Raw genomic sequence first — 21396 nt, forward strand, 5'->3', positions numbered from 1 at the left:
GGCCTCAAAATTGTTGAAGACGCATCAATCTCTTGAGACCGTATGAACCCACAGGAACATAGGGATGGTGTGCAACACACAACTAAATATACCCGTCTCCAACTTAGCTTAGGAGGGTCTGTGCAGTGCGCGGGAACAGGATGCACACCCCGGCTCGTGATGCGGGTAGCCACGTAGAATCGTTTCCATCCAAAAATATGAATTAACAAGAACTGATGCGAGCAGCACGTGAGTTGGGCACTACGAAATGCACTACGTCCTAGATGTAGCTAACCGTGACGCATGACGCGTGGTTCGCTTCATGCGGCACTTCACCGGACGTGTCATGCTACACCTGTCACGTATAACAATACAGAATGTACATGCAGTTTGAAGGGCCTACCAGGCGTGGACTTTATGGGATACATGCAAAAATGCGCCAAGGTACCATATCAAGCACTGCTGTGCGAGCAGCAGGAAAATTGCAATTAAATGCGCAAATGTGGGGCTTCCTCAATGTGGAACGCACAAATGTCATCGCAAGGGACCTCAAGGTGCTTGACTTGTTTGTCTAAAGCGTGGGCCGCCAAGCAAACCGCTTATGGAGTACCCAAGGTATGTCGTTGGGTATTCCAAAAAATTCCAGAATGCATATAGCTTCGACAGTGTGTGGAAACTGCAATCCTGAAACGCGCGCTGTAAAGGCACCCATGACTCGGTTATCTATGCCATCCAAGACCCCGTTCAAAACTTAACGTGCTTGAAGGTCCACTTCAGTTAGCGAGTGAATCTCGTTCTGTAAATATCTCAGACGTGCACGCTTTGGCGAGCATGCTAACAAATGCGTATGAGACGCTCAAAGATTGAGCTGATCGTAGACAAAGCTCGGTTTTTAAAACAAGACTGTCGCTAGCACGGTGACGCATGTGCTGCAAAATTGCTGCAAATGAAGTTACAGAAAGTAACAAGAATGCGCAGCTTGTAGGATTACGGCCAAAGACGATTCTTCGTAATTTTGCTTTTAGTCGAAACACCTTTGCGTATGACAAATGCGTAGAGCCCCATACGCGCACGATGCGCAAACTAGAAGGGACAAACCTTTAAAGTGCAATCGGTCTTAATGATACGAGTAGCCGTGTGTAAGCTGTGAGCGACAGCGCAGTGACGGAAAAACCGCCCATATTGGAAGTGTTCCAAATAGTGGCCGCTGCTCCCAACCTAGAGCCCCGAGATGCAGTTCTAAACCTACTGAAATTATGAACACCCACAGGCATGCATTCACAGCCAGGCATATCCATGCCATCAGAATCGATTATGCTGCAGGAAAAGGCGCCGTCCACAATTCAACGTTGCTACGAGCTAAACCGTTAGACTTCACTGTTCCCTAGGACAACTTTGAATTCACGCCAGCTAGCCATGAGATTGCGAAGATTCCAAGTTTTAACCGCACGGAAAGGTAGGCGCGCAAACGACCGGACAACAAATCCGCTTACTTCCTACGCCATAGACAATCTTTCCCATGCACGTGTGTGCTTCCAGCTCCACTTTATGCAAGTTGCAAAGCACATTTTGGGCGATGGTAACAAACCTGTCAAGTCCAAGCGCCTCATGGACAACAGGTAGTGATGTGTGCAATAATAAGCCAGCAGGCTACAGATACAGTTGCCTTCATCACAATGCACAACTGAGCTTGAGTGAAGCAGGAGTTAAAATGGGCAACAATAAATTTACGAAAAATACGTCTTGAACTAGAGCTCAGAACTCACTGTGTGTATTCCACTATTTGACTTGCATCTTTTGGAACAGTCAACCTTTCGGAACAGTCAAGAGAATGCTCGTGAAGAAACGAATGCAATGCAAATTTCGGGATAAAAAGTTGAAAAAAATCGAATTGAAGGTTAAGATGCGTTTGCTGTTTTCTTAGGACCTACTTGGAAGTAGAAAGAAACACTAGATCGTCAATTCAAAATCACCATCCTAACAAATAGATGCGACATCATCGAAAGTGATAGTATGAATGACCTGACATCTGGCAAAGGCATGAACTAAAAGTTCTCCCGTGTCTGACACAAATGGTGTGTCATCCAAAAAACGTATGCCTCCAGTACACTTTCATTCTTTACGTTATCAATGCGAGAAATCGTGCGATGTGCACGTTCTGTGAAATGGCCAACTCCTTCCAAGTTGTTTCTGTTTGTGCCATCCCTTTCAGCAAGCCCGCATCGATTTTGTCTTTGTCAAATAAATTTGCCTCGTCTTTTACAACACGATTACCCTGTTGCAAAACGCAACTACAGAGAGGTCTTTACACTTAGAAGAATCCACTGAGGCATCATGGACTGTGCATGATCCTCACCAGAAGCTTTCCGTTGACTCATAAATTGTGAAAACAGGCTTCGCACTATCGCATTTACATATTCAAGGAAACAGCGGGTACATGCTAACATGCTCTCACCTATTAGTTCGGTAGTCATGTGAGGAAAACGCTGTTAACCAGTTAGAAAAGGAGCCCTTGTGTAAAGAGGGGTCTTGATAAGAACAAATTCAAGCTCTCCAAGACACTGGTACCATCCCATCAAACACGGCTTGCGTTTTACCGAACTCGTAATGTTGCATGGACACTCCTCGACGGACATCTCCTTTGTGGCTTTGTAGAGCTCGTCATTTGCGTTCTCTAGCTCGGCCGAACTCCGTCTGCCTTCAAACGCATGCGTATGTTCCTATGCGATAGAAAATACGGCGAGACAGTTTGTGGACCAGCTGCCGACCTATCCTATTTCTTGATGTTGGGCCTCTATATGGAACTTGCTTTCAACGCAATCTCGATTTGGCATTACGAATTGTGCTATGCTGTGCCATGGCGTTAATGCTTGGGACAGTATATTTCATGGTGTGAAGTATAGTCAAAGAAGGAAAGCGCGCTAGCCGCGCAAAAGTCTCAAAGGCGCATTCAAAGGACCTAAAGCGGAGTTCGCATATTGCCTGGAGCTGCGCATCAAAGTCAAAGGCACATTCAGGAAACCTAAAACGGAGCTCGCATGACGCCTGGAGCTGGAAGTATATGTTTCATCTCATTCCAGTTGCTTTAAAATTATGGGGACACAAATGGCTCCGAAAACATCGAAAATACTGGCACGTGCTGAGTGTGTAAATGCTGGTAAGCTATATGCTATTTCATTACGGCAGCATCCAATTACTTATACCAAGTGAACGCAATGTATGTCAAGTTCGGTTACTTGTGTACACTGACAAGATCTGTTGTAGGGTCCTCTACAGCTGCGCTGTTGTTCCTCAAAAGACGTTGAAACATGCTTATAAAGGACCCCACAAAGAATTCGCCTACTTCCAGAGAATAAGCGAACGTTTCACTCCGATGTTCCATCGCATTTTTGTGTTTTCAGCTCCAATTGATGCACTTTATCCAAACATGAAGACATCTTTTGAATAGAGATGCTGTACCTGTCAATTACAAATGTGTCAGAGACGCCAGGTAGTGGTGTGCATGATAACAAGAGTGGCCTCCATCACAACTTGCAGCTGAGCTCGAGTGACGCACAAGCTAAGATCTACGACAAACAGTTTGCGAAAGTTACAAGTCAAGCAAGCGTAGAGTTCATCGCCCGATTGCGTTTATTCACCATTCAGCTCATACAAGAATTTGAAGTGCAAGTTTCCTAGAGGGAAAATTTAAACAAAATAATATGAGCGACTTGCTGTTTCCTCCGCGTATTCCTTGGATACGAGACACATAGAAGACAAACTTTTGTACTAAAATCCTCGCTTGCTACGAACGCATGAGCAAAAACGACCCGATATACTCTGCCGTCTCTGATGCAAATGGCGTGTCATCCAAAAGGCGTGTGCCCTAGTACATTTACTTCCTTCACGTTGACCATGAGAGAAAACGTGCAATGTGCGCATGCTTGGCCTTGAGAAAGAGTTGAGAGCTGACGTTGCTTTTGAAGCTGCAGTCAGTAACACTCCCTATCATAAAAGCACCCGCTTTCCTATTGACGCCTCCGGAGCATGCATACGGTCGTATACGTGGACACTCAATTTTAGGTTTCCCTATGCATATTGCGTGACACACGTCCCGAAATGTCCAAACCTTTTGAAGCTGCTTCTGTTTTGTGCCATCTCCTTCAACTCAAACAAACCTGGATTGATTTTTCTTGTCAAGGAAATCTGCCTCGTCATCTACGTAACGATTACCCTCTCGTAAAAAAAAAGACTACGGAAGGTTCTTCACGCCTAGGAAAATCCGATGAGTCGCTGTATGGGCTGTGCATAATCCATGTCAGAAGATCTCCAGTGGCTCATAAATTGTGAAAACAGGCATGCATTCGCACTACCACACCACATTTAAAAAATCGACGGGTATAGGTCAGTATAAAATGCAAGCCCTCACCCAGTGGTTCAGTATTCATGCGGGAATAACACTGTGAGCTATTGGGAAAATAGCGCTTTTTGGTGAGGCCCTAAACAAGAATTCATCAGGAGCACATCTGTCACCCCACCAGAGGCATCGTGTGTTTTATCGAACTGGGCGAGTCGCTTGAATACGTCGCGGCGGACAACTCTTTAGTGCCTTTCTAGAGCTCTTGGTTTGCATCATCTAGCAAACGAACAGGCTCCATCTGTCTTCACACGCATGCATATGTTCCCATGCAGTTGGGAGTATGGAGAGGCAGTCTAGAGATCACTGTGTATAGTACGCGTAAAGCAGGTTGTCACCAACGAAGGGAAACAACGCCATGAAACTGATTGCCCTCGGTGTACCGTTCCTCCACCACAGTTCTTACTCAAAAATAACACAGAGTGAAAGGTTCTTTCTGCGTTTCTCATATACTGGTTATTATGCTGAAAATAAACAACCAAAGTACTAGTTGCAGGAAAAATGGGACAGAACGGAACAGGAGATTAGGCGGCCCTAGATGCAAGCACTCACCATGTCGCCTGGAGCTGCTTTTCTACGTTTCGCCGCATGTACCATCTGTGGGAACTCAAGTGATCTATAAAATATCGGGAATGCTGGAGCCTGGCGAGGATGAGTGGCTATAGTCTCAGCAATCAATTCATTACGATTGCATCCAACCGTTTGCAGCGTGTCAACTAGTACATCTAGACCACATTGCGTGCTCTGCGCCCCTCACAGGCTGATCGAAATAACTTTCAGAGAGCAAGATGCCTTCACATCTGCAAACGATTGTTACTAAAATAGTATATGCGAAAGATGATGTGGCGGAGCATGAGAAGGTCCTACTATATTCGATGAATCGTCCTGGTAAACGTGGCAGGGCAGAGACGAATGCTCCTAAACAGCGCATTCCACACTCTGCACACGTTCCAGGACCCCTATACGGTGATAGCTCTATCGTTAACGTGCAGTCGACATCTTCACCTTAGGCTCCAAATTGCAGGTTGAAGCGAGACTGTAGCATCTTGGGCTTGTAACACTGGCATGTAGGAAATCGTAGTGATATCAAATCAGACCTACACTCTGTTTATTGAGCATTCCGGCTGATATGGAAGCTCCAAGTAATGTTAATACTTAGCACTTGACTTAGCGATGATACCTCTGATGAGCGGACACTAGGTTTTACCCAAACTGGACTAAAACGTGAAACGCTAGGTATGTGGGTCACGCAAAGTACATACAGCAACAGCAACTGGTAAGTTACAGTCACGGGCCACATAGGAATACTTCCTCGTTCTCATATGTATCACATCTACACAAAGGAAAGAAGCTGTCCCGTGTTGTAAAGGCGTGGGTTGTTGATCCATTCATTCATGGCCCTTTCGCATTCTTGTGCGTAAGATGCGAACTTCAAAATGTCTCTACTGCTTTAGCTCATAGGCTGCGGAGGTTCATGACCATTCATCAAACTGACAGAAAGGCAGAACTATGCCCACACCTGTCACGACCATTCGACGATTTCAAGACCATTTCATGATTTCAAGAACGTATAGCTCCACCGAACACGATGGGCATTCTTCGAACATAAGAAGTACCAAGCAAAAAACGATTTCTCTCAAAAGGAAACACTACGGTAAACAAGCCAACAATCACTTGCCAATCACCAATTGTGTGGCGCTCTTAGCAATCTGTAACAAGTGCAATCCTCTGCGTACTACGTCTCAGAGCTTTAGTATAACGCAGTTGCCTATGGCGCTGGATCAAATTTATGGCTGGGCACCAGTAAGAAGTGGTCAAATAGAAAATACGTCGACGCATTGACCATTACGCGCCTTATCCCTTAACCCTCAACCCTAAACCCAAAAACGTAAACCCTGAATCCTAAGCTCCAAATTCTAAAACCCTAAACGCAAAACCCTAGTTTCTAAACTCCAAACCCTAAACCCTAAACCCTAGGCCCTAAACCCTAAACCCTGAACACTAAACCCTAAACTCTAAACCCTAAACCCTAAACCCTGAGCCCTAAACTCTAAACCCTAAACCCTAACCCTAAAACTTCAAATTTTATACCCTAAGCCCTACGCCCTAAGCGCTAAACCCTAAACCCTAAGCCCTAAACCCTAAACCCTAAGCCCTAATCCCTAAACCCTAAACCCAGAGCTAAACTGTAAGTCCTAAACTTTCAACAGTAAAATGCACCTAGCACTAAAACCCTCCTGTCTCTGGTCGGCGCGAAAGTACATCGCTTCAGCTAATAGGAAATGCTCGTATCACGTGGTTGCTGACTTTGTAGACCGCAGTATCGCGGTTTCTCACAACAACTTGATAACAAGCGTGAGGCAGTACACAACTGGCACGTTATGCATGAACACTACTGACTTTATGACTACATTTCTGATGAGAGATAGGTTGTTCTTCCAATCATTGTCTCGGCACTTCCATTGATCGCTCCACCGTCTTTTGCACTTAGAACTGGGCTGGGCACCCTGCGAATGCGAGAAACCCCAACTTCGCAGCTAGCAGTTGAGTCAGGAATCTTTAATTTGGCCACGGCTTCACAGAAATTGCTTTTTTTGGCAACTTCTGCGAAAGAATTTCTCAATGAATAGTTTTGGTGGGTTGCCCAAATTTTTCATTCGCTTGTACCGTAATCTATTTGTTGCCTGCAGCAGCCACATTGGCGCTTCTCGGCTGAGCGGCATTTTTTGCGCTGACTTTCTGTGCAGAGGCAGGACTCCTGTTAACGTTGGAGTGACCCTAACATTTGCTAAAAAGCACCGAACGGGAGCGTTACTCAGTGCAAAACTTGTCCATACTCTGTGGAACTGTGGCTGGAGATTAAATCAGCTCTAGAGAGCAAGTATAGCCGTGTTATCTCCAACCACAGTTCCACAGAGTATGGATGAGCTCCTGAAGATCCTTCGGCCAACGTATGCCTGCATGTCACAACGGAAGGGTCCCTCACGAGTTTGGTTATGAATGTTTTGCCACAATGAATACGGGAACATGCCGAAGAACCTTTAGAAGGCAGGGTGTGCTCATATTGCATGCGGGAAAGTCTATACCGGCGAAATCAGGTGAGAATCTTGTATCACATGAGGGGGTCTTCCATTCGACATATCAACACATGCATTCGGCTTTCCCGTTCATAGTGTTGAGGTCCTGTGAGCTATTCTGTCAAACGGCATCACAACTTTGGGTGCACATTGATTTCATTCGTATGTACACTTCACCGAAAAAGCCATACTTACTTTACGGATGACACTTGTTCAGGCGCAGCGTACTGTGCCATGCCTGGATGTCTTTCACAAGCTTTTGCCTTCTTGGAACTTCTAGCATTAACTTTACAACAGTTCTGAACTTGAAAAGGAGTGTTACCACATTAGCATGCGAGCTGCAAGCAACAGTTAATGGGCTGCACAGATTCTTGACAAACTTGGCGAATAGTTCTTACACACACAGCATTCTTTATTCTTTCGGATGCGCGCAGCCTCATGCAGTGGCGTCATGGCTGCTGCACTCCAGTACAGTGGCATATGTCATGCGACATGGCCACCCACTCTTCATCACGCATGGCCGCACCAGCCAACTTTACGTCAGGTTGGCCATATAACCAATTGCTGCCTGCCAGCTAGTGTTACCGCTCGCCTCAACCCAAAACTCCTCACAGCCCGTTTCACGAATAGGCAAACTCAGTGCTTTCCAGACAAACACTGACTAATGTCGTATTAGCATAAGAGAGCACCTAAATTAATTATCTACGTTGACTCAAGCTTCAAGCGTTGTTGAGTTGCGCACATTTCTATCTAGTCGCGAGAGTGTCATTGGAGAATGGCTCACTGAGGGTCTCATAACGGTTGCAGGCTATTGGCATTATCCCAGTGCAAAAGTAACTATGATATACACTGCTTTATTTCTTCCTTGTTAAGTGCTGGTGTCGCAAATCTGTCAGCAGCATATGAATGTTGTCTTGGCTGTTCAATGCAGCAGCGTGGAAGGCCGAACACAGGCTCAGCTGCACCAGCTGCAACAGTAACATGGTGTAAATTTCAAAACAACATTCAAATTCAGAAATGTTTCACAGCTCAGGCATGCTCGTTCATCTTTCAAGTAGCCGTTGGCCTTCAGATGTAGGCGCTTGCAGTAGTGATATGCTCGGGGCTGGGCGTAGGAAGATCACCTACAGCGTGGCCCAACAGGATAACATCCAGCGTAACCGAGTGTTGTTCACGCTTTTGTGACAGTTACTGTGAATGATAGAAGAAATCGTTTTTTTCAGTAGCGACACTGCCCGGCCTCAGGTGGTGGGTGGTCGAGGGATGGTACCAACAGGAGTTGAACGCTTAGGCTAAATGGATGAGTACTTTGTACGTGGATCATTGGCCTCATTTCCTTTTGCTGCATGTGATGCAGCCGATATAGCCCTTAGCTTTCGATCAAATGGAGGCGCCTCCAACGTGGTTCGACTTTTCCACTGAGTGCATCTATACTGCACAGAAGCACAAAAAGAATAAATCATGGAAAGACGGTCTCTGTATATGCTGCTTTGTGAGGGGCTGGGTCATCTTGAGACTTTATCCAGAAGGTGCAAGTAGCGCCAGCGAGCCGCTAGAGGAGTGGCGAATTCCGCCGGATTGCCCCGCATCTGTGGCACAGTGAGTTCTAGAAGACAGACAGCCTCTCTGCAATATTAACAATACTTATGCCATACATTTATCGTTTCTGCCGGACTTACAGGGCTCCGGTCTGTGGACATGGGAGTTGAGTTCTGAGTGTTTGCCTGTACAGGTCGCCGTTTGTGTCTATGCAGCGTATACGTTTTAAGGAATTTTATGAAGTTCCTTTTTTATTTGCTCTGCATCAATTCAACATTCACTTAGCTGAACGTGTGGACGGCGAGAAAGCACTACGACGCACACATTGGCTGACAAGTGCGATGGTTCTTTCGGCTTCCAATAATCACTGATATGTGCTGGAACCAATGCGGACGCAGGAAAGAAATCGAGTTCCAGATCCACCTGGTGCAGCTTCTGGGGAGCCCGCGACCGCTGGGATCGAAGCAGCCATTTTATGAGGCGGAAGAGGTTCAGAAGAGCTCTTTACCATCTCACAGCGTTGCCAGTGGACCGGATTTGCAAGGGCTTGCTCCACGGGGAGGAGCCAAAGCCTTGCCAAAGCGCCGCCTGCCTGGTGGGTTATTTCGGCCGAATGGTGTTTCTCCCACAGGCCCTGTGAAGCAGTCGGCCACTCAAATTCGAGACACAGGTCTTGATTACCCGCCTACTAGGGAGCGTTCATTGAATCATTTCAACAAAGAAAATCGTGAAAACCGCAGTGCAACGGGTTCATATGCCACATTTGTACCTCCCTTCCGTCAACAACCTGAAGAACTGCCATGCGCTCCACAACCACTTTCTTTTGAAAAGGCGTGGATAGTGAACGGAGCGAGAGCCACTCTAAGCAGCACATGCTTTTGCTGTGGCCAATCCCAGTGTCATTACTTGCTTTCTAGGTCAAGTGGCTCTGCCTGCAGTGCCGCAAGCTCTTTTCGTCAACTGTTTGATGGCGCCAGGAGTCCTGGCGTACTGTTACCTGAGCAGGCAGTGGAATGATCACAGGTGCCACAAACGTCCTCAGCGACTTTGATATTGAGACGAGCTGTCATGAGATATTAAACTTCACCCACAACTGCTCTTGCGCTACTTGGTCATTAACTGCTGCCTTATAGCTTCAGTCTAGCACGGTTTTGGTGTCGGCGTAGAGGCAGGCACCAAGATATAACTTTAAGCTGGTCCCAAGCAGCCTGTGCCCCAGGACCGCAGATCAGGTTTCGTGACAAAGGCTTCTAGGGGCGTGGGAGGAGGTAGTCCCATCGGTAGTCGCGCCACTCTTTACCAGAACCGAAGGTCGGCATGGCTTTCTTGTCCCTGGGTCCACTGTTACCCACCAGGGTGCATCGGCCAGCGGCCGTAGCGCAGCGTTTTTTCCCTAGATAACGGCGTCTGTGATTAATAGAGGCTGCGCGCAAGCGGCACGATTTCCGAGGCATTAGGACCATCCGAAATTGGATAGTTTCGTGTCTCACTAAGTGGTAGCAGCCTCAGCGCCGAGCGAGCAGCACCAGCTGCTGACCCAGAGACGCCAGCCTCAACTGCTTACGTTGCAGCATCATTTGATACAAGAAAAGTTAACGATCGTTATAACATCTTAGGCTCATTTTTCATTTGTGCTGTCCGAACAATTGAGCTTAGAGCGATTTGCCAGACTATGCCCCAGCAGCGTTCTGCTCAACAACAAAAGAGACACGTTTCGATGTAGTGCAAGACACTTCCAAGCATTTCTCCCTGGTTCGCAGCAGTTCTGCGTTTAGGTCACAACGCGCGGCAGATGGTTACGACTAGGCTGTCCTCTCGTTGCACTTCCCAACTTGCATATGTCTGTGCTGCTTCCCAGCAGGCATCTTCACTAGTGAGATGTCTTTGCGCTGATGAGCTAGCTATGCAGTATGAGGTATGTGAGCTGCATCGTGGTATCGCCGCAAGCAGCACTGCCAGAGGACGCTTTACGCAATTGCCGGCGTAGTGGCTGTGCGCTAACACACAGAATTGTTTCACATTGACAGTGACGCAGGCTCTGACAAACGTGCAGTTCAGCTTGAAGTTTTGTATTACAGATGTATGATTCACATCTGTCGGTAGCCCTTGCTTTTCGCCCTAGGGACAGTTGTCCCAATAGCGCATAACTTCGTGATATACGTAGAAGTACGCTGTGGTACCGTGAGTTTCTGCCAGCATGTTGCTCGCTCCATCGTCACTAATTTATGATGGCGCGGTGGTGCCATAAAGTTTAACAGAACTTTTCCTTGCGTGGCAGAGCTACCGCTAAACGGGAGCTGTACTACCATTTCGAAGAAGGCCTGTGAATCTGTGGGGTGCAAGCGGGATCCTCTTTATGAGGCGCATCACCAAGGCTTCTGACACTCCAAAGTATCAAGAAAATACATCACTCCTTGGGCGACGAATAAATGTACATTCCCAGCCGGTAGTTACTAAAGCTGGAATGACTGTCGATTTGCCCCTAGTCGTAAAATTGTTGGGTCATCCCTAAGGGAAGTTGTGGGAGTCATCTCGGAGCATGATTCAAAGGCTCCACTAAATCGTTGCCTTCTTTCCATTTCCACACACGCTTGTAAGCCGCTGGCATACGTATGTTGGCTAGGACTGAAAGCAATTCAACAAAAGCCACCTTTTGTACGTGGGCGAATTGACGGCACATTGTCTTTCAGCCTCCTCCGCATTCCGAAACATCAACTTCGTGCGCATGTAATAAATCCGTAACGGAAATCTCGTTATGACACAGTGTAACTTTTTCCGCAAAATGTGGAAGCTGTATCAGTGAACGTCGTGAACACACTGGAATTTAACAGATCTGGCCAAAATAAAAGTTGCAAAGGCAGCATCCCTACTACATCTTAGGGGCATTTCATGTTGGCCTTTGCATCATGTGGGCCTTGGGGAAACCCGGAAACACCCATGAGCTGGGATGCCCTGGAGCTATGCAATCTCGGCAACAGGGCCAAAAGCAATACATGCCCGGAACGACGGCCTTGCAATATGCTGCAAAACAGGAATACAAAAAAGCGACCTACGAACGGTGGAACTGTTAGGCTACGCTGTTGTTCGAGGCCGAACAGCCCTGGGCGCACAGAAGCGTTACCTTGCATTCTAAGGGTTTGTATCACACTCTAAGCAACCCTCTACAATGCAGTCACTATGCACGAGATGTATCTACCACTCCGGTCTAACACCAACCTGCGCCAGGAATGAGGGTTGGTTAGCAACGATAAAGTACAAGTCCGATAGCACTGTAACCGAGAAGCCCGAACAAGGCAGGAACACTCATTGGAGCTGATTACAACTGGCTCATTGCAGCGAGATCCGCACACATATCCTGTTCACTGAAATACTAGGCGAAATAGCAGCACTGCAAGAACTTTGTGCCTTGATGGAGAAAGTCATTTCGACCAAACTCGTCAGAGCGCCACAGACGCAAGCTTCCCTGCAAGTGCATGCATGATTGTAGGTATGTATGACAGTTGCAAAATTTGTCCAGTGGAGCTCAAAAGCGCAACTAGAGTGTCACCATTGACAAAACCAACCACGCCTGATGCAGGAATGAGCCCGTAACAGTTACTGCCCACCTGTTGCAGCTGCTCCCCGCCGAAAATATAAACACACAAGCAAAGCGCAGTCACCACGCCTCCGCCACATATGGCTATTCCCTGACCCTTGTAAGCGCCAGCACATTCGACGACGCCTGCAAAGCATGAACAATCTACGCCGCCGACGCGTTTCCATACCTGGCCAGCTCTGCATAAAACAACTCAAAACACGAAAGCAGTACTTCTAGGAGAAAGAAGCAACCAGACTGACTGTCAAAACGGAAACCACGGTGAGGCAAACGGTGTTGAAACGAGTATTGGTCAACAGGGGTGGTGCGTCCCTACTGTGAGAGCCTCGTTCAAAAGCGCTCTTCAAGGGGATACAATATATTTCGGCAAGTGTATCATTTAATGCAATTCGCCGCCGTTCCTGCGGCCGCATTAAAAAAAGATGTGAGCATTGTAAGCCTCGCATCCGTGTGTACTTCAAGTCAGCCTGGCCGACCGCTTTAAACAGTTGCACGCAAACCACATATATACATGTTATTTTCCGCAAATACAAAGCGGCCTCAAAAGCAGTAGCGGGGAGAGTCTGTTGGTCAACGCGATGTTGATGGGGAAATGTGGGGAGAGTTCGTTAAAACGATTTCTCCTGGGGCGCGATCCCAGCTTAGACAATCCTTTGGGTGTCTGGAATACAAAAGTGAAGGTACTTGAAGGTAATAAAAAAGTGTGGATGGCTCGAAGCGCTCAGAGTCACTCAGATGCGCTGGTCCAGCTAGTTTAGACTTTGGGCTGCGAGCACTTGCTACGACAACAACAGTCCGCGGATAGGTGCAGATCGTATATATCCTCACAAAGTGCAGATGTTACATTGCATAAGCCAGCATGAATTAATTAGGAGAGTTTGAAACACTGAAGACAACTAGATGCGAACACTTCTTTCACTCAAGCTGGCACACTAATAGCAGTCTTCTCCAGCCCCAATCACTGTTTCCTGTGCCTTGTTTGAAAATGCCGAGGAAAACTCCTACAGTTAAAGTCCCTAATGCTCTACTATGCGCTAACTTCAAAATTTACTGCATCTTATAACCTTAGTCTATGAATTCCACGCGTAATCTAATGCCGTGCACTACTCCACCTGAGAGGTCAGGACCGGAGATCATCCCCCTGCTTCACACTGTAACGTAGAAAAGCCCCAATTATGTAAGTCGTATCCCATATGCGTCATTGTGCTAATTTAAGTGCGACAAAACAGGTCTAGTAGCTTTGAACTCTAGAGTTGAATTTTCTGCCGTTGTGCTGCGACCACTGCGTCTCCTAAGCTCTCAGGACACGCGTTTTGGGGGAGGATAAGAAATAATTCTTACTGTGAAAATTTAAATCGTGTTACCATGATATTCTGTCATTATTAATTGTTAAATACGTTTTTGAAACGGAATTCTGGTATGCTTACGCTGCATCCTCCACTCCCCTTCCCCTCGTTCTTGCCCCCCATTACGGCGCCTCCGCACACTCGATGGCGCACAGTGCTGCTTTGGCGTGCTGCCTTCTACAGCAGGTACCACTTTGGGGCCTCTTTCGTATTAAGTGAAACGAATTTGGTTTTTAAATCGGTAATTAGTGCATCTTGTTGGCGTGTTAAGCTGTTTCGCCGTGTTGTGCTCGAATTCAAGCATCTGACTTGGGCCCGTAGTCGCCTCCCCTTCTGCCCCTCCGCATGTCTGCTGGTGACAGCTGCTTCACTTCTTTCTCATCGTCGGGTTCTTGCTTTTGCGTTTCGCGTTTAGTCGTGCTCACGCTTTAAGCAGCGGCAGATATCCTGTGGGCTTTCTCACCGCTGCCCTTCTGTGGGAATATCAGAGCAGCGACCACTTTGGCAGCAGCCTTGCAGCGCAACTGGCTTCCTCCCTCTACAGTGCAGCATTCCGCGGGGGTGCCTTATGGCATTTAAATGCGTCGTTGCTGCCGTGGTTTTAGGCTGAATAGCTCCGCCGCGGTGAAAGTGCAGCTGCGTGGTGTTTCGGAGGGTGGCGTGGCGGCGAGGTGGCTTGGCTCTGTTTGGGATTGCAGTCAGCACATGGGAGAACAGGGCTGAGGATCTGCTGCGTTATTACACAACAGCTGATGCGAGCGGAGGCGGCGTCTCCGCCGTCGCAATTCCTCCCAGTTGCGGAGACCATGTAATCGTCACCTGGGACTGGCTGCACCGTAATGCAGTTTCGTCTTTCCGCCTCAATAAGTCGAATTGAATTGCGCTACGTCGCTGAAAGAACAACAACACAGAAGTGGTGCGCTGCGTGGCGGTGAGGGCAGCGGCTGCTCCCATGCAGCTCTCGGGGAGGCGCGCAGTCCTACGGCTGAGAGTGCCCGTTCAAAGACACACAGCAGTTTCATCGTTCCAGCAAGCATGGAGACTACGCGTGTACCCTTCGCGCCTCAAGGCGAGACGCTGAAGTATGGCTACACGAAAGGCCACCTTGTAATGGAGCAGGAACAGCCGCAGCAATTGCTACAGCAGCAGCGAATGCTGCAACAACAGCAGCAAATGCTGCAGCAGCAGCAGCTGCAGTTTCCGCAACAATCTCAGGAGTATCAAGAAATACGACAACAGGATTCACTGCGGGAACAGCAGTATGAACAGGAACAAAGGCAATGCTCGCAGCAGCAGCGTCAACAACAACAGCAGCAAAGCCAGAAGGGATACTCCACTTGCGGGGGAGACGAGGGCGTGCTGCCTTCGGGACCTCTCTTTGTTGAGAAAATGTCTCTTCTTATGAAGCAGCTTGCCACTTCAGGAGACGAGGCAAGCGGCCGACCGAGTGTGGCGACGCGATTCGACGTACGGTATTCGTGCTGTGCTGCTAAAACTGTTGCCTGACTTGCGGTGGAGAGACGGGCGAAGCTTAGCATTTAGTCTCGACTGTATAGAGGTATGCGAAACATTTTAGTACGCGCGAATACGTGTGTGCATTTTTCAGTCAATATGCCCACCGGCTACGTCCATTGCTGCATACATTCCTCGCCTGTATCGACACTTTCGCTGCTCTGAGGAGGTTTTCGTGTTCGCGCTCATCTACCTTGACCGCGTCATCCGCGCAAACCACATCAGGATCAATGCACTCAATATTCACAGACTCGTGCTTGCTGCCAGCGTTGTCGGAGTTAAGTTTGTAGAGGATGTAAGGTACGTCCGAGATACTGAACGAGCAGCTGCAGCGGCCTTCGCAGCAGCAGCACCGGGTTGCGTGGCTTGGGCCACGTTAGAGTACTCCCCTTTCCTTATCCCCTTGTTTTGTGAAATTATTGTCTCGGGTTTTTTGTGCCGATGTTCGTTTCCGCAGGTACAGCAACAGATACTACGCCAGGGTTGGTGGAGTGAGCCTGACGGAGCTAAACCGTCTGGAGCTCGCGTTTCTCAAGCTGGTCAAGTTCGATTTGATGGTTTCAAAAGAGGAGTATGCAGTTTATCGCAGCACGGTCCTCCTCGCCTGCCCATGGCGGCCTGTATCCAGTGTACCGCAAGTGGAGGCAGAGGAACAGCAGCAACAGCAGCAACACTTTGTGGGGGCAGCTGATACAAGGGTTGGTGGTGTAGACTGCCGCAATTCCCTCATGGGTCCAACGGATCAGCAGAATTATGGAGATGCTCAAATTCCTATGGAGCAGCAAGGGCGGCTGTATGCGCTTGTGCAGCAGCAGCAGCAGCAGCAGCGGGAACAACGGCATCATGAGCAGCAGCAACATTGCTTAAGTGGCGTGGTGGCGACTTCAACAGCTTCTACAGTGTCAACCACACCTGAAGCTGGTCCTCCAAATTTGCCATCGGGCACTTCGTTTGGTTCCAGTGCAGGCGCAGTGGTAGCGGCTGCCGTGGCGGCAGCTGACCTCATCCAGCAACATCAGTTGGATAGGCTGATGGAGAGCTTACAAAGAACCGAAGTCTCTTCACAAGAGGAGGCATTGATGAGATGCCCACTCCAGCAGCAGTGGCAGAGCTGCGGTGTGCAATATGTAGGTGCTTACGAGCAGCAGCACCCGCAGCAGCAGCAGCTGTCGCTGCAGCAGACACGCTTGATGCTGCAGGCCCAGGCACAGCAAGCTCAATCACAACAGCAGCAAAAGGTCTCGAAGCAGCAAGGCCGGTTGTGCAGTCCAGAGCGGCTCCTGGAGCTGCAGCACCAGCACCACCGACAGATGATAGTGCACAGCAGCTGCTGCTGCTGCGGGAGCATCATCATTAGCAGCAGTTGCTGCTGGAGCAGCAGCAGCAACAGCAACTGATGCTGCTGCGCCAACGGCGGAGTTTGCTGCTCGTACACGGTGGGGACCTCATGGTGCACGAGGCCTCGATGTCTCGTAGTTTCGCACCCACGTCTCGTTGCTACAGTGTAGACAGTTTGCCCATGTGCGGCGTGTTTGGGATCGAGGCAGACAAGGTGATTGCAGCAGCTAGCGTGAGGAGCTGCACCTGGAAACCCCGTGAACGGCGTATGGCGTTTTGGCAGCCGAGGTCCCCTCGTTTGTCTCTGTCTTTGTTCCTTATGTCCTGAGGCGCAGTCTCAGTTGGTTTTTGTTGATTATTTTCTTCGGATTCACTGTCTTCTCTATTGAGCCATCTGAGTTGAAGCCAGCAGGGCAAAAGCAAGTTGCGGAGCGCATTCTATCGGCCGCCGCCCTTCTGTTTCTCCACTGCTCGGAGTCGAGTCCGTTTCCTCTCAGAATGCCTTCTGACACTGATTCCACAGCGCTGACTACCGGACGGGCTATGCTGCACGGTCCACACAGCCCATGATTTGCCTCCTCCGATGTTAAGGTGTGTAGGTGGGCGGTGACGCGGCTCCCGTTAGGGGGGGCAACCGTGCCGGTCTTCTCTCTCCCTGATGTGTTGCGGCGGGGTGCGTTGGGTTTAAGGGTTCAATGTTTACTGCGGCGGATATATTTGGGTCGGTGTGCAGTACCTGAATCCCAGCTTCAGTGTTGAGCAGCTGGGACGAGGGCGGCCAAGCTTTGCTTGTGACCCCCTCGCCTGACGCCCCCGTTGCCTCCTCTCGCTCTTCACGGCTTCGCATCCCATTATTCGGATTCGTGCAAGGTGATACGAAGTGGTCGTCTTGCACCGTCTTAGACACGAGTAGTTTGTCCGGTGTTTGTCACTTCGTGGGTGTCAACATTTTTTTTCCTTGCCTTATCCCTCACGCTGTGATTGCTTTTGAAACTGCGCGCCGCAGCTGTACGAACAGCGTGAGGTGCAAGCCTGCTTCTTTCTGGTGTGTGGCCCCTAATCTGCGACCTGTGCGCGCTTGACATGGTCGTCTTCCTGTATGCCAGGCCCGAACGGTATGGCTCACGGGCCTACTCTTGCTGTCGTCTCCCACATTCCATTGCCGCCCTTTCTCTCCCTGGTCTCTTTGCCGCTAGACACTTGCACCCCCACCCAGTTGACCCGATGTTTTTAAAGCCGCACGCCTGAAGACGCAGCCGCCATCTCTGCTCAGACGGCGGCGATGTTCCGTCGCTGTCGGGTATTTTTTTTGGGGGGGGCTAGCTGGAGTCAACAGTGGCCCCCACACACGTTCTTCGTGGTAGTCGCTGTGTTCTGTCTTCAAAGTGGGGCGATGCTGATGGTCAAGGAACCCATAGAGACGTGCGTGGGGCCTCCACAGTTGTGGCGAGCCCCAGGAGGAGCACAGGAGAAAATTGGGGTGAAGAAGAGCTCTTCTGCAGTCTTCCAAAAGTCTACATAGTCCTGCGCTCGGCGTAGGCGAAGCAGCAGCCGGCTGCTATCTGGGCGCTTTTTCTCTTTTAATATTATTTACTGTATTATTGGCATGATAGACACAACTGGCTCAGCAGCAACTACTCGGCGTGTCTACGGTGCCCGTCCCTATTGTTCCTGTTAAGGGCTCCACCGGCTCAGTCTGGCGCCCGACCAACTCACGTGGCAACCGGAAGATATGAGACCTTGCTTCACGCGCGCCGTACCAACAGAAGCCTATTTTGCGGGGTTTCTTCTCCGCTTTTGTTGCTTTCGGCAGTTTTCGTTTCGTTGTCTACCTGGATATTAGCTCCTTTGTTCTGGCTCTCTGTTTCACTAAATCAAGGCTGCGGCAGTAGAGTTTCTCAAGCAAGGCAGCAAGCAGTAAGCAGACTCGGCTAGCTTACAAGCTGTCAATTAGCTGGTTTCTGGACTGAGCAATTTATGTGTTGAGCTGACGGTGAAGGTGTGTGGCGGCAGCTACGCTGCATTGCGGGGTGCTTGTGCGACCCATACAGCTCGAATTTGCTTTGCGATCTGATTCGTTGGTGGTTCGGTGGTTGTGAGAGACAGCACTAGACTGTTCTCTGTGGCGTCAGTGCAGCTTCTGAGGTATGGCTTGACGATGTAGCGGGCGGAGGATGAGCTTTTGACCAAATATCTGAAGGAACTTAGTCGTGGCTTGGCCATGCTGTACTGGGCAGCATTCATTGAATCTTTCACTTGGGCAGGGTTGCCGTTCTCTACCCGTCTAGGTCTAGGGCTCTAGGGTTTATTCGTGTGAATGGTGAAGCGGCGGCAACTGAGGCTAAGTTGGCCCCCAGTCAGAATAGGGTGGTTCTGCATTAATGCATAGGCGAGTAGATAGATGACGTCCGCCAATTATTAAACAAGCGGTACCAAAAGCTGAGTGTTTCATTCCTACTGGGGGTGGGCAGCTCGTGTTCATCGGGCGACAAGGGTACGTGCAGACAAAACGTCTTTAGGATTTGAGATGTATCATTTTCTTGGCACAATAAGCCTAGTGCCACGATTGTTAAGTCGTGTTGGCGCGTAGGTTTTCGATTTTACTTGTGAGGGAGTTCTAACCCTTTTGACTTTGTCCACGTCAGTTCGATGGACAGTGTGGGTTGTGGTGCGCGAGTGTGGGGCACAGGCAAGGGAATGTGGGTACTCAGAGTAATCCCAGCCTTCATGAGAATGTGTGTTTTGGGCGGAATCGTGTTTGGGGCAATTCTGTACGACTGAGCAGGTCAATCCATTCACTGGCATTGATGGGGACTGTGCAGTCAGTCAGTCTTGTGCTATCCTTTTGGAACAAAACAAATATTTGGCTCGATGCTGGTGCAAAGAGACCTTTAACTCAAGGAAGCAGACAGCGCGCAGAGCGCTATGCAGTTTAAATCGTAGGGCAAACACAATCCAGGACGCTATTAGGGCCAAGTAGTAGGGACCCCAGGGGATCTCTGGGGATCAAGAGAGACTAGGTAGGAAAGCTTTAGAGCAGCTTGGTCTGGACGCGAATCTTGTCGTAGAGGTTGTTGCCTTGAAGCAGGTCGATGTAGACATCCTCGGTGTCGTTTTCCTGTATGCAGCGTTTCGTAACTGAGGTGAGCCTATTTAGAACTTTGACTGTTTCCTGCGTGAATCATTTAGAGCTTAATACGCCCATGGTTCGAGTGCTGTACGGGATGTTCGGTGTGTTGAGCTGCCTTCATGGTGAGTATGGTGTGCTGCTCACTGGGGTGATCGTGACTGTCACGCGTTCCACGTAATCTCCCTGTATGGTCACAACGTCTTTCTCTAGCTCTGCTCTGTTCCCTCCTGCTAGGCGGAGATTGAAGGTCTGCGTGCAGTCACTCCACATGGCCTCTGCTACGAAGCTCAGTTTCTTTTTCCGCACGTCAGTAGCGAATCTGGAGTCCCTGAATACAGTGCCTTTCTATGGTACATATAGAATGCGGCTTGATAAACAGAAGCCGTGCGATTACATTTCAACTCAGCAGCTGATTGTGCAGTCTTCCTAACCTGGTCACTTCTGGAGGGATTCACCAACAGCACGCTCTGGTTAAGTGGCTCTTTGCTGTGTGTCTTAACTGTGTAGAACATTGTGGGGAAGATCTGTGCATTTTCTTCCCATCTTGGCGTGGACATCCCCTCTGCCACGGCCGGAAGTGAAGCAGGTGCAGATAATGCAGCAAGAGGCGATGGTGGCTTCATGTATACAACATCTGCGACGATCTGATTCCGCTCCCCTTGAATTGGTTCTTTCTGTTGGTCATACTTTGGAGATTCAGTTTCTCCGCTGGTTTTATAGGGTTTGCTTCCGGCAGGCTCATTCGACTCAGGTCGTTGTTGCTTGGCTGTTGCCACAGTTGGGAGGCTGCATGGTGAGAGGTCACCTTCTACTGCATCATCGCGCTTTTTGCTTTTAGGCGACAGATGTTGCAGGGAACTCTTGATTTTATCTCCGAATTTCTTGAGTGGCATTTTTGCAGAGATATAACGCAGCGTAGTGTGTCCCTATTAACAGCAGGTGTAGCTGCAGAGCTCTGTAATCCTTTTAAGGACAAAAAAACTTGAAACGAACCTATCGGACTCTGATTTCAAGAAATCACGTGAAGAAAGCATACATGATCATGATATTTCAGTGCAGCTGAGCAGAAGGGCACTTATCGATGCCTGGGATCGCACCTAGATGCCCCCGCGCCGACGTGATCCATGGAATGGCACCAGCCAAGAACGTGCGCATGCAGATCACAACCAGCAAGCCAGTCATGAAATAATTCATCAAAATTACATTTATGATTAAAATACTCACAAATGTTGCTTAAAAGTAAAGGTAGCATTCTGGATGTACTCTAACCCTGCTGTTTCAAGCGCTGCAGTTCATTCACCTCAAGTATCGACTTGCTTGCTTAAGTAGCATTGGACAGCGAGTATTACACTTCGCTATCTGAGTGCGACTTCCACTGCGTTAGCGTCAATGCGCCCATACCTCGTCGTTTCTTGCCTTCGTCAACGCGTGCCAAACCCCAACACCTTTGTCCTCTGGGCTCCAACTCGATGCTCACGTCCTCG

At 49.0% G+C, this 21396-nt stretch overlaps 2 protein-coding genes across 2 annotated transcripts; one reads left to right on the plus strand and one right to left on the minus strand.

The window, feature by feature from the left end:
* Positions 1-14967: 14967 nt before the first annotated feature.
* Positions 14968-16841, plus strand: ETH_00029970 (Cyclin like protein 3b (Fragment); the record flags this gene model as incomplete). The annotated part of the gene is made up of 3 exons (XM_013373456.1): positions 14968-15399; positions 15539-15744; positions 15902-16841. The coding sequence occupies 3 exons, from the start codon at positions 14968-14970 to the stop codon at positions 16839-16841; spliced, it is 1578 nt and encodes a 525-aa protein (XP_013228910.1).
* Positions 16842-19813: 2972 nt separating this feature from the next.
* Positions 19814-20805, minus strand: ETH_00029975 (uncharacterized protein; the record flags this gene model as incomplete). The annotated part of the gene is made up of 3 exons (XM_013373457.1): positions 19814-19900; positions 20057-20161; positions 20344-20805. The coding sequence occupies 3 exons, from the start codon at positions 20803-20805 to the stop codon at positions 19814-19816; spliced, it is 654 nt and encodes a 217-aa protein (XP_013228911.1).
* Positions 20806-21396: the final 591 nt, after the last annotated feature.

This window comes from Eimeria tenella, genomic scaffold, assembly GCF_000499545.2.
Source record: "Eimeria tenella Houghton genomic scaffold, Eth_scaff15, whole genome shotgun sequence".
NCBI lineage: Eukaryota > Apicomplexa > Conoidasida > Eucoccidiorida > Eimeriidae > Eimeria > Eimeria tenella.